We start from the raw sequence: 14,341 nt of genomic DNA on the forward strand, positions 1-14,341 counted from the left end.
AATGAGGTCCCTACCCAGGACCATCTAGGCATCAGCAGCAGTAGATTGATGATCAATTCTAAGTGCAGAAGAATCATGTCAAAAAACAGAGTGCCTGTGCCCAACTCTATTTTCCAAAACCACACGGGCTGAATTCTGTGTGTGTTCTCAGTCATTCAGTCATGTCCAACTCTTAGACACCCCATGGACTGTAGACTGCCAGACTTCTCTGCCCATTGGATTCTCCAGGCAAGAATACTGAAGTGAGAGGCCATTTCCTTCAGGGGATCTTCCCAATCCAGGATCCAACCTGGGTCTCCCCCATTGCAGGCAGATTCTTTACTACCTGAGCCACCAAGAAATCCTATTTGGCTTATTTTATAAAGCAGCTTCTGGCCCACAGGGAAATTCTGATTTTTTTCATATGATCCTAAAAACATAAATAGTTTCCATCTAAATACCACCAGATTGTCTATTTGCCTACCTTTGAAGGCAGGCATTTTACTCTGAGACCTAGCAACACTGGAGCTTTCTCAACATGTTACAAAATTTACAGTCTGGAGTTTTTGCTGGAAGTCAATGGGGACACACACAGAAAGGTCAGAATGAAAGTTACAAATTCAGTTTGCATCATGTTTGTGTCAGTGTCAGAGTTGCATTTTATTTGGTGATTTGGGGGGCTCTTATTACGGAATTCTTCCATCAAAGGTAGGAGTGTGTGTGTGTGTGTGTGTGTCCAAGGACCTGCTTACGGGGCCTGAAATGGAAGTGTTTACAGGGCCAGAAATGGAAGTGTTTTAGTAACAGCTAAATACATCCACTACCTTTTCTTAATTCACGTTGACCCTCAGGGGAAGTTGTCTATTTCACTACACTGATCAGGCTCATCCATTTAACACACACTTACTGAGGTCCTACTGTGTGCAGAGCATTTACGAGATACCTAGGAGCCAAGAACAGAGTTGAGAATAGGACAATTCCTTGCCTTGAAGAAGTGTTTACAGACAGATACCAGTCAGTGCCTGATTTAAAACTGCTGTACCCGCCCCCTGGACATGGCAGCTGGTTGATGTCCAGTGGGTGATGACTCCAGACCACCCATTTGTGCCTTTGCACACCTTCCTGCCTTGAGACCCCCTCGCTCTGGTCTTCGCTGCACATGGCAAGTACACTGACGTTCATCTTCCTCGTGTGTCACTTTGATCATGCATGTTTTGATCATGCAGAGAGCATGATTATTCATCTTTGTATTGCTGGTACCAAGGACAGTGTTCGGGCCTTATGAAGTGTTCAGTAAGTGCTGAGCAGATAGGTGGTGGGTGGATGGATGGACAGATGGACGACTCCTGGATGGGTGTACCTGTGTGCAGCCAGAGGTGGTGTGCGTGCTCCTATCCTTCAGCAGGTTCCTCACCAGGCACATGGTCCCACCTCTCAGATGGCAGGACTGGTATCATCCTTGCCATTCTCTGCAACTCTGATGGCACCTTGGAGGGTCTGAGCACACAGCGACCTCAACAGTTCTGTGATTTGCCTGATCTGTGCTTTTTCTCTTTTGCTCTTTCCTCTTCAACAGCTTTACATTCAGCCCATGATGGGGGCTGGCCTGAATTATGAATGTTACCGGTTCGGCATCTCGCCTTCCACCAACGCACTGGTGATTGGTGCTACCGTCATGGAGGGCTTCTACGTGGTCTTTGACAGAGCTCGGAAGAGAGTGGGCTTTGCGGCCAGCCCCTGTGCAGGTAAGCGATGCTCACGTCAGACAGGGAACCTCGGGAGAATGCCTGATGTCAGATGGCTGACTTGGAAGCAGGTCTTGATGACAGGTCAGTGCTGTTGAATTGTTTCACTCATGCCTGTCATCAACGATCAAAATCTTATCAACAGAATGTACTGTGTGGGTTGCAGAAAGGAATCAGAATAATTCATGTCAAACTTAAATCCAGTATTGTTGTTGTTGTTCAGTCACTAAGTCATGTCTGACTCCTTGTGACCCCATGGACTGCAGCATGCCAGGCTTCCCTGTCCTTCACTATCGCCTAGAGTTTGCTCAAACTCATGTCCATTGAGCAGATTATGCAACCCAACCATCTCATCCTCTGTCATCCCTTTCTCCTCCTGTCCTCGATCTTTCCCAGCATCAGGGTCTTTTCCAATGAGTTAGCTCTTCACATCTGGTGGCCAAAGTATTGGGGCTTCAGCTTCAGCATCAGTCCTTCCAGTGAATATTCAGGACTGATTTCCTTTAGGATGGACTGGATGGATCTCCTTGCTGTGAGTGCTGAGCACACAGCAAATGCACAATAAATGTTAGTCATTATAGTCACCTCTCATACTAAACTTAAAATGGCATCTCATACCAGGAATAACAATACTCTGTGGGACCTTGGGGATGAATTACAGTTTTGGGGCAATGAAAGCAAAATGAATAAAAAAGAAAATTCATAGATAAGCTGTATATATTTTCTTCTTCAAAGACATCCTCATTATGAAATAAGAGTTAAATGCCTGTCATTGCTATTTTCAAAATCCTAAAATCTTAAAACTAAGGAGTCCATTTTTCTCATGGAATGTTTTTGAAGAGATGATATGAGGATGACACAGCAGTATTATTCAGCGATGTCTAGCTTGACGACTGGGTGGCTCTTCAGAAAAACCAGGAGAGCACAGTAAAGCTGATAGGGTGGTTAAACCCATTCCACTTGGAAAGGTCTGTAGAGTAAGCAGTTTGCTTGAAATGGAGTGTCCCCATAGCACACGGGTTAGAGGGAGGATCATGTACTTCTGACTAATAGCTGAAGCTAGCAAGAAAAAGGCAGATCTCAGAAGTGGAAGGAAATTGAACTGCTAGAGGGATGAAGAAAGCGCATGCACCAGGGTGGAGGCTGGGAGAGATGCTGCACTAAAGATGGGGTTTCAGAGGAAGGAAAACATCCCACTGCATTGAATTCGGGTTCAGGAACATCCTTGAGTTGTGCTGATATCATGCTAAAGGTGATTGTTCGGTCACTCGCTCATGTCTGACTCTCTGTGACCCCATGGACTGCAACACGCCAGGCTTCCCTGTCCTTCACTATCTCCCAGAGTTGGCTCAAACTCAAGTCCATTGAGTTGATGTTGCCATCCAACCATCTCATCTTCTGTCACCTCCCTCCCCTCAATCTTTCCCAGCATCGAAGTCTTCTCCAGTGAGTGGGCTTTTCACATCAGTGGCCAAAGTATTGGAGATTCAGCTTCACCTTCAGTCCTTCCAAAGTATATTCAGGGTTGATTTCCCTTAGGATTGACTGGTTTGATTTCCTTGCTATGCAAGGGACTCTTAAGAGTCTTCTCTAGCACCACAGTTCAAAAGCAATTCTTCAGCGAGCAGGAGAAGAACAAGAAATGTGAAGTAGATAAGAACTAACAACAAAAAAAGATAAAACAGAAGAAAATTGAGGGTTATAGTGAAATACATGACTATTATGTAGTGAAGGAAAGAAAATACGAATTTGATTTAAAAAAATAGCCTTAAACATTAGCTGTAGCTCTAGGACTGATAGGGAAGCTGCCAACCATCCTGGTCGCCTGCACTTGAGCCAGACCTTCACTTTGACCTAAGACCAGTGGAGATATTTGGAGGGGAGAGAAGGAGGGGGCGTATACAGGGACAATGCCAAATGCTCACAGCTGACTTACGCAGGAGGTGAGATTTCAGTTTTTATTTCTTACTGTCTAAATTGCTAAATCATGGTCATAAAATAGAGGCCCAGTAAATAAAGCAGGTAAGTGATGCTTTATACTCTCATTTCAACAATACTGCCTATTCCCACTAAGTAAAATAACAATATGGAAGACAGAAGATAAATATTAAGTGGAAAAATTGTATCTGGACTATTATTGTTTAGTCTCTAAGTCATGTCCAACCACATAGAATGTAGCCTACCAGACTCCTCTGTCCATGGGATTTCCCAGGCAAGAATACTGGAGTGGGTTGCCATTTCCTTCTCCAGGGGATCTTCCCAACCCAAGGATCAAACCCATGTCTCCCACATTGGCAGGCGTATTCTTTACCACTGAGCCACCAGGGAAGCCCATCTGGACTATAGGCCATATTCTCTATAAATAAATCATCCCACCCCATGTACAGATTCAATGTCTTGCACCCATGTGGATTTCTTTGACTATGCGTTAGTGAACAGACTTGGAACCTTGAGGTTTGTCACTTTTTACCTTTCAGGTATGTATTCACTCTTTCAACCAGCTAGATTATCACTAACAGAGCACTTTCTCTGCAACCTTAAACACTACTGTATCTCCCATGACTCTTTGCCTTCTTCAACCCAGAGGATCTAAGAAATAGAGCAATTTTCTCCATAATTTCTACACTCTTGTGTAATACAATTAAAGTAGAGGCTACTATGGCAACAGCCATTAGATTGTCCACTTAATATATCAGAGAGCATAATCACTGTATGTCTCTGAGTGAATTGCTGTTGGAAATAGTTTAATATTAAGCGTCTCTAAGTAGAGTGGAAATGGTATGGACCTAACAGAAGCAGAAGATATTAAGAAGTGGCAAGAATACACAGAAGAACGATATAAACAAAGATCTTTACAACCCAGATAATCATGATGGTGTGATCACTCACCTAAAGCCAGATATCCTGGAATGTGAAGTCAAGTGGGCCTTAGGAAGCATCACTATCAACAAAGCTAGTGAAGGTGATAGAATTCCAGTTGAGTGATTTCAAATCCTAAAAGATGATGCTGTGAAAATGCTACACGCAATATGCCAGCAAATCTGGAAAACTCAGCAGTGGCCACAGGACTGGAAAAGGTCAGTTTTCATTCCAGTCCCAAAGAAAGGAAATGCCAAAGAATGCTCAGACTACCACACAATTGCACTCATCTCACACGTTACTAAAGTAATTCTCAAAATTCTCCAAGCCAGGTTTCAACAGTACATGAACCATGAACTTCCAGATGTTCAAGCTGGATTTACAAAAGGCAGAGGAACCAGACATCAAATTGCCAACAGCCACTGGATCATCGAAAATGCAAGAGAGTTCCAGAAAACCATCTACTTCTGCTTTATTGACTATGCCAAGCCTTTGACTGTGTGGATCACAACAAACTGTGGAAAATTTTTCAAGAGATAAGAATACCAGTCCACCTTACCTGCCTTTTGAGAAATGTGTATGCAGGTCAAGAAGCAACAGTTAGAACTGGACGTGGAACAAAAGATGGTTCCAAATTGGGAAAGGAGTACCTCAAGGCTGTATATTGTCACCCTGCTTATTTAATTTATATGCAGAGTACATCATGCAAAAAGGTGGACTGGATGAAGCACAAGCTGGAATCAAAATTGCCAAGAGAAATATCAATAACCTCAGATATGTAGATGACACCACCCTTATGGCAGAAAGCAAAAAAGAACGAAAGAACCTCTTGATGAAAGTGAAAGAGTGAAAAAGTTGGCTTAAAACTCAACATTCAGAAAACTAAGATCATGGCATCTGGTCCCATCACTTCATGGCAAGTAGATGGGGAAACAGTGAAAACAGTGACAGACTTTATTATTTTGGGCTCCAAAATCACTGCAGAAGGTGACTGCAGCCATGAAGTTAAAAGATGCTTGCTCCTTGGAAGAAAAGCTATGACCAAACTAGACAGTGGATTAAAAAGCAGAGACATTACTTTGCCAACAAAGGTCCATCTAGTCAAGGCTATGGTTTTTCCAGTAGTCATGTATGGATGTGAGAGTTGCACTATAAAGAAAGCTGAGCACCGAAGAATTGATGCTTTTGAACTGTGGTGTTGGAGAAGACTCTTGAGAGTCCCTTGGACTGCAAGGAGATCCAACCAGTCCATCCTAAAGGAGATCAGTTCTGAATATTCATTGGAAGGAATGATGTTGAAGCTGAAGCTCCAATACTTTGGCCACCTGATGTGAAGAACTGACTCATTGGAAAAGAGCCTGATGCTGGGAAAGATTGAAAGCGGGAGGAGAAGGGGACAGCAGGGGATGAAATGGTTGGATGGCATCACCGACTTGGTGGACATGAGTTTGAGCAAGCTCCAGGAGTTGGTGATGGACAGGAAAGCCTGGCATGCTGCAGTCCATGGGGTCACAGAGAGTCAGACATGAGTGAGCGACTGACCTGAACTGAACTGAACTGAAGCAGAGCTACATTCTTCCCTACATTTCACCGTGCATTCTTTGTTAGGTGTTCTTATACAAATTCTGTTGCTATTTTTTTTTTAATGTATTTAAGGTCTTGGTACTTAAACATTAGATTTTACCAGCTGTGGGAATATACTCTTTGTCTCCTCTTTAGTGCAAATTGTTTAGCCATTAAAGTAATCACATCCCTCAGGGCAGCAATTAGGAGCCAGACAGTGGAATAAAGTGCCATAGTAAGTGGAAGAGATATGCTGCCTTTCTTTTTTCCTTTTTAAAGTGTGTATTTTTAAGTTATAACATATTTGAAATAAAATTTTTTCAGTTGCAAGGAGCCATATATTATGCACATACTTGGGAACACCCAGATGCAACAAATGTTAACCTTTTGTCATATTTTCTTCAGAAATTCATTGTAGAAATAGATAAATATAGCCAACGCCCTATCCCACTGCCTTCCCAGAATTTCTCCTTATCCTGAAATTTGTGTATATTCTTTTCATAATTACAACATGTTTAAACTTCACTATGTGACTGTAACTATCTTGGACTAGTTATCGATTGCTATGTGACAGTTACCCACGAATTTAGCAGCACTTCACAGCCTTGTGCAGGTACTGAGGGTCAGGAATTGAGAGGGGGCTCAGCTGGGTGGTCCTGGCCCAGAGTCTCTTATGGGGCTGCAGAAACCTGAAGGCTAGAGGGGCGCTTCCAAGCTCACTCACTTGGTTTTTGGCTAGAGCCCTCTTTCCTTGCTGTATGGACCTCATCACTGGCCCACCCAAATGTTCACAAGTCAGGGCGCTGATCGCCCCAGAACAAGTGATCCCAGAGAGAGAGAGAGAGAGAGAGAAAGAGCAAATAGAGTCCATGACATGAAGCCATGGCCCTTTTACAATCTAATCTTAGAAGTTTGTGTCATTTTTTAATCTATTATTTAATCTATCACTTATGCCTACACTCTTGTCACACAGACCCAGCTTGGTACTATATAACCTGGCAGAGGACTACATGGAATAAATATTAAGCAGCAGGAAATCACGGCGGGTCATCTTAGAAGCTGCCTGCTCAGTTCAGTCGCTCAGTCATGTCCAACTCTTTGTGACCCATGGACTGCAGCATGCCAGGCTTTCCTGTCCATCACCAACTCCTGGAGCTTGCTCAAACTCATGTCCACCAAGTCGGTGATGCCATCCAACCATCTCATCATCTGTCATCCCCTTCTTCTTTTGCCTTCAATCTTTCCCAGTATCACGTCTTTTCCAATGAGTCAGTTCTTCACATCAGGTGGCCAAAGTATTGGAGCTTCAGCTTCAGCATCAGTCCTTCCAATGAATATTCAGAACTGATTTCCTTTAGGATGGACTGGTTGAATCTCCTTGCAGTCCAAGGGACTCTCAAGAGTCTTCTCCAACACCACAGTTCAAAAGCATCAATTCTTCGGTGCTCAGCTTTCTTTATAGTGCAACTCTCACATCCATACATGACTACTGGAAAAACCGTAGCTTTGACTAGATGGACCTTTGTTGGCAAAGTAATGTCTCTGCTTTTTAATATGCTGTCTAGGTTGGTCAGAGCTTTTCATCCAAGGAGCAAGTGTCTTTTAATTTCATGGCTGAAGTCACCATTTGCAGTGATTTTGGAGCCCAGGAAAATAGTCTGTTACTGTTTCCATTGTTTCCCCATCTATTTGCCGTGAACTGATGGGACCGGATTTTTGAATGTTGAGTTTTAAGCCAGCATTTTCACTCTCCTCTTTCACTTTCATCAAGAAGCTCTTTATTTCCTTTTCGCTTTCTGCCATAAGGGTGGTGTCATCTGTATATCTGAGGTTACTGATATTTCTCCTGTCTGTCTTGATTCTAGCTTGTGCTTCACCCAGCCTGGCATTTTGCATGATGTATTCTGTATAGAAGTTAAATAAGCAGGGTGACAACATATAGCCTTGATGTACTCCTTTCCCAAATTTGAACCAGTATACTTTTCCATGTCTGGTTCTAACTGCTGCTTCTTGACCTGCATACACATTGCTCAGGAGGCAGGTAAGGTGGACTGGTATTCCCATCTCTTGAAAAATTTTTCACAGATTGTTGTGATCCACACAGTCAAAGGCTTGGCATAGTCATTAAAGCAGAAGTAGATGTTTTTCTGGAACTCTCTTGCATTTTCGATGATCCAGTAGCTGTTGGCAATTTGATTTCTGGTTCCTCTGCCTTTTCTCAATCCAGCCTGAACACCTGGAAGTTCACATTTCACATACATCTGAAGCCTGGCTTGGAGAATTTTGAGCATTACTTTGCTAGCCTGTGAGATGAGTGCAACTGTGAGGTAGTCTGGGCATTCTTTGGCATTTCCTTTCTTTGGGACTGGAATGAAAACTGACCTTTTCCAGTCCTGTGGCCACTGCTGAGTTTCCCAGATTTGCTGGTATATTGAGTGCAGCACTTTCACAGCATCATCTTTTAGGATTTGAAATAGCTCAACTGGAATTCCATCACCTTCACTAGCTTTGTTCATAGTGATGCTTCCTAAGGCCCAGTTGACTTCCCATTCCAGGATATCTGTCTCTAGGTGAGTGATCACACCGTCGTGATTATCTGGGTCATGAAGATCTGTTTTGTCAGTTCTTCTGTGTATTCTTGCCACCTCTTCTTAATATCTTCTGCTTCTGTTAGGTCCATACCATTTCTGTCCTTTATCAAACCCATCTTTGCATGAAATATTCCCTTGGTATCTCTGATTTTCTTGAAGAGATCTCTAGTCTTTCCCATTCTATTGTTTTCCTCTATTTCTTTGTATTGATCATTTAGGAAGACTTTCTTATCTCTCCTTGCTATTCTTTGGAACTCTGCATTCAGATGGATGTATCTTTCCTTTTCTCCTTTGCCTTTTGCTTCTCTTCTTTTTACAGCTATTTGTAAGGCCTCCGCAGACAACCATTTTGCCTTTTGCATTTTTTTCCCCCTTTGGAAATGGTTTTGATCACCCCCTCCTGTACAATGTCACGAATCTCCATCCATAGTTCTTCAGACACTCTATCTATCAGGTCTAATCCCTTGATTCCCTTCAAGAATACTGGAGTGGGTTGCCATTCCCTTCTCCAGGGAATCTTCCTGACCCAGGGATCAAACCCAGGTGTCCTGCATTGCAGAAGAATTCTTTACCATCTGAGACACCAGGGAAGCCTAGAAGCTGCCTGCTAAATACTATAAATGAGTAATTGTAACAACAACAACAAATGTAGGTTGGTTTGTTTTGGTGTTTGGGCATTTAAAAATTTATATGAATGCTATGATGCTTTGCATATTCACTGTCAACTTGCTTTGATTGCTCAGCATCACATTTGCTAGATTTTCCATGTTGAAATGAGTACAGGTCATTCATCATGAGTGCTGGGTAGTTTCCCATTATATGAGTATACCCAGATCACTTAGCAGTCCTACCTTGATTAACGCTTGGCTTGTTTCTGATATTTCAATTCTAAACAGTACTATGCTGAACGTCTTTGTGCACATGAATGAGACCTTCTGTAAATGGAATTTGTAGGTGACTTGTATGCCAGCCTTCAGTATTACTGGCTGCTATCATATTTTTCTTTGAAGCAGCTGGACTACCAGGGTTATACAGAATTTTGATTCTGTCAAAATATTGCCATATTAATTTCATTTTGTTTTGTTTTTGTCAACACGTATGTGAAATAGTGTCACATTTTAATTAACTCCTCCTGAAATTACATAACTTTTGATATGTCTATGGGCTGTTTAACCTTTTTATCTGATAGCGAATTTTTCTGGTAGCAATTTGTGCACATTTTTCTATTTAGTTTTTATTGACATGCCTAAGTTCTTTATATAGTTGAGAAACTATTTTTCTGGGTTATGTGCATGGCAAATATTTTCTCCTAGTCTCTCTGGCTTTTCTTGGGTTTGGTGTCTTTTATTTATCCTTTTTAAATTTAGTGAAATAAAATGTACTAATCCCTTTTTAAGATTCTTATTCTGTACCTTTTTTGAGAACTTCTTCCTTACTCTAAAAAAATAGAAATTATTTTTCTTCTAAAGATATGATTTTGTTTCATTTTCTTCTAAAATGTGAAGTAGAAATCTAATTTTTATGAGGACATTGTATTTTCTCAGCATCATTTTTTGCTTATATGCTTTTCCAAATACTTTTTTCAAAATTTCACTGTGAAAATTTTTAATATACAAAAAGACTAAAAGTAATAAAATAATTTTCTGCATACCAACCATCTGGATTTAATTTTAACATTTTGCCATATATTGGTTTATGTATATATGTGTGTATGTATGGTTTGCTGAACCATTTGCAAATAAGTTTCAATATTATGGTACCTCACCCCTAAATATTTCATTATTCATCTCAAAAATAATCATATCAATATGAAACCTAAAATGTAACAATACTTACTTAATATCATGTAATGTCTAAACCATAGTCCAATATCCCCATATGAAGGCCAGTTGTGTTATAGAATGTATCATACTCAAATTTATTGGAGTATTTCTTGATGGTATCATTTAATATGTTTGTTTGGCATCATATTCAAATGTCCTATATACTTGAACTTCAGTCTAGAGGCTTGATTAGATTCAGGTTAAATGTGTTTTGCAAGGTACCTACTAAACTTTAATAGCATCTTTGTCATGTATGTATATCTGGGTCTATTTCTGAGAATTCTATTCTGTTCCAATAGGGCCAGTGTTGTATTCTTGTGCTATAACATATGGTTTTAATTCCTGTAGTTAAAAGAAGACTCACTATCTTGTAGGGGTTTGACTCTCCTTATTCTTCTTTAAAGTTGTACTGTCTACCCTTGTTGTTTTATTTGGCTTATCAAAATCTCTGAAGAATCATACCAAGATTTTGGTCAGAACCATACTGAATTTGTAGGTTAACTTAAGAAGAAATCAAATCTTCACTGTATGAGTCTTTTCCCCATCAAAGTGCTAAATCCCATTTGTTTAGGTAAGCTTTTTTATGTCTTACAGCAATGCTCTGAAGTTGTCCCTAAACAGGTCTTAACACATATACCTATGACCTCTCTATTGCTATGAGATTATTTAAAAATGTACATTCTAATGGATTGTTTGGTATACAGGCATTCAATTTTTTTTTTGTATATCAATCTTCTATCAAGCCACCTTGCTGGATTCTCCTTTTTTAAAATAGTTATTAGAGTCACTTGGATTTTCTTTGAAAAGTTATATGCTCTGCAAATGGTACATTTTTATCACTTCTAATCTTTTATCTTTTGTTTTTATTTTGTGATGCTTTTAGAGGCAATATTGAATAGAAATGGTAATGGATATTTTTCCTTAATTTAATGGGAGTAATTATTATATTTTACCATTGAGCATAATATATGGGATAGGTTTGTGGAATTCCCTTCTAATCCTCAGTTAAAGGATTCCAGTTGTTTAGTATGAATGAAAAAAACCACTTGACAGTTTCTACTCATGTTAAACAGACTCCTACTCAATGACTCAGCAGTTTCCTCTTAGGAGAAAGGAAGATGTATGTCCACTCAAAGACTTGACCAGAAACAGCTTTATTCATAAAACCAACCAAAGTACTGCATTCATTTAGTAGTTCCATAAATCGATCATTTCCTTCAAACTAGGAACAGCCTCCTGCAAAAGAGAATGGGTAAGCACATCTTTCCACTCAGTGTAACCCTACCTAGCAATTTTCTTTCTGCTGAAGAATGTACTTTAGGATTTCTTTTATGAAAATTTATGAAATGTATGTTTCATTTCACCATTTCTTTTTTTAAAATAATTGCATTTATTTATTTTTGGTTGCCCTGGACCACGGGCTTTGTCTAGTTGCTGTGTGTGTGGGCTACTCTCCGTGGCAGTATACAGGCTTCTCACTGGGGCGGCTTCTCTTATTGGGGAGCATAGGCTCTAGGCACGCAGGTTTCCACAGTTGCAACACATGGGTTCAGTAGTTACATTGTGCAGATTTGGGTGCCTGGGCTTTAGGAGTCCCTGCACATAGGCTTAGTAGTTGTAGCTCATAGGCTCTAGAGCGTGGATGCAGAAGTTGTGGTACACGGGCTTAGTTGCCCCATAGCATGTGGGATCTTCCTGGACCAGGGATTGAACCCATGTCCCCTTTATTTGCAGGCAGATTCTCATCCACTGCACCACCAGGGAAGTCCTCACCATGTCTTGAATCATAATTTAGCTATGTATGGAATTTAGGATGACCATTTTCTTTTTTTTTTTTTGGAGGAACTTTTTTTTTTTTTTTAATTTTTCAGTGGGTTTTGTCATACATTGATATGAATCAGCCATAGAGTTACACGTATTTTCCCTTAATGTTCTGAAGATGCTATTCATTATTCTCCTGCCATAATAATTGACAATGCATTTCCATTGTTACATCTTTAAGGGTAATCTTTTCTTTCTCTCTGGACAATGTTGAGAGTTCTTTTAATTTTAAATTTTTAGTGTTCTGAGTTTTCACCATGATATATCTAGATGAAGGTTATTTTATTAGCTTGCTAAAACTCATTGTACTCTCTGATTCTGATAATTTATGTTTTTCATCATCAACCCTGGAAAATTCGCAGCAATATCTCCTCCACTATTGCCTCATGTCCATTCTTCCTATTTTCTTCTAGTCTTCTATGAAATAAATTTGGGGATTTCTCATTATTTCCTACATATCCCTTGACCTTTTATTCATATTTTTCTCTCTTCATCTTTGCTGAGTTTTGTGTGGGCTCCTCAGATACATCTTATATTAGCCTCGTTCTCTCTTCAGCTGTGTTTAATTTGTTTAACCTATTCTGTGAGTTTTTAACTACATTGACTGTATATTTCATTTCCAGAAACGCTATTTTGTATTTTCTCAAATGTACTAGTTTACTATTCTATCCAGTGTGGGCTCCTCAGATACATCTTATATTAGCCTCGTTCTCTCTTCAGCTGTGTTTAATCTGTTTAACCTATTCTGTGAGTTTTTAACTACATTGACTGTATATTTCATTTCCAGAAACGCTATTTTGTATTTTCTCAAATGTACTAGTTTACTATTCTATCCAGTCCAATGAGTCACTCATTCATGTCCAACTCTGCAACCCCTTGGACTGTAACCCACCAGGATCCTACCTCCATGGGATTTTCCAGGCAAGAATACTGAAGTGGGTTGCCATTTCTTCTGCCAGGGGATCTTCCCAACCTAGGGACTGATCTCAGGTCTCCTGTGTTGCAGGCAGACTCTTTACTGTCTGAGCCACCAGGAAAGCCCAGAGTCAATGATGTAGAGTACATAAAATCTTCCCTTATTATTAATTTTTGAGCATCATGATCTGTTGTATGGGTGTTTCCTAATTTGTTTAATCCTTATTGATAGATATTTAGATTATTTCCAAACTTTTGTTGTTATAATGATGCTACAATGAACACCATTTGTATGTCTATTCACACATAAGAAATTATACCTCCAGGTTGGATTACTAGAAGTAGAATGACTGGGCTGAAGGGTGTAGCATTTGTAATCTTGGTGGATATTGTCACATTGCTTTCCTAACAGGTTATGCTTGTTTATACCTGGCTGTACTAGTTCTCTAGCAATGTATGTGATGGCCCGTTTCTCTAGTCAGACTCACCAACATGGTGACATACCTTGGGGAATTTTGCCAATCTGATGGGTGAAGAAGATTATCTCACTGTAGTTTTAATTGTATTGCTTTATATAGGTGAGGTTGAGTTTCTTTTCATATATCTAAAGGCATTTGTTTTTCATTTTCTGTGAACTATCTATGCTGATCTTTTCCCCATTTTTTTTGTTGGGTTTTTACTTTTTAGTGTTAATTTGTAAGAACTCTTTATGTGTACATTTGTCTGGAGGGGAAAAAACACTAAAATTCATATCTCAATTGTAAATTATTCTTAAACTTTGCTTCTGATGAATTTTAGTGTAAATACTATTTACTTTTATGTACTTAAGTGTATCAGTCTTTTGCTCAAAGGTTCTTGGGCTTAATGTTCCATTTCAAATTATCTTCCTCACTAAAATTATTCTGTGAGTTAAGTACTTTTATGTCTGGTTTCCCCTTGGCATAGAATGTATAGATTAAATATTTTCCCCCCAAGATGACTGCCAGATTGTTTCTATAACATTTATCAATTGATCTATCTCTTCTTGACTAATTGGAAATCCCAC

The 14,341-nt window shown here is 39.9% G+C and overlaps 1 protein-coding gene across 3 annotated transcripts in view; it reads left to right on the forward strand.

Annotated features, from left to right (window-relative positions):
• BACE2 (beta-secretase 2) overlaps positions 1-14,341 on the forward strand; it is a 105,628-nt gene that overhangs the window by 76,664 nt on the left and 14,623 nt on the right. For all 3 annotated transcript variants that reach the window (XM_065943718.1, XM_065943719.1, XM_065943716.1), the window contains one exon: positions 1,556-1,724. In XM_065943718.1, coding sequence (XP_065799790.1) covers positions 1,556-1,724 — 169 coding nt within the window. The remainder of the gene's footprint in view (positions 1-1,555; positions 1,725-14,341) is intronic.

This window comes from Muntiacus reevesi, chromosome 8 (genome assembly GCF_963930625.1).
Source record: "Muntiacus reevesi chromosome 8, mMunRee1.1, whole genome shotgun sequence".
NCBI classification, from domain to species: Eukaryota; Metazoa; Chordata; class Mammalia; order Artiodactyla; family Cervidae; genus Muntiacus; species Muntiacus reevesi.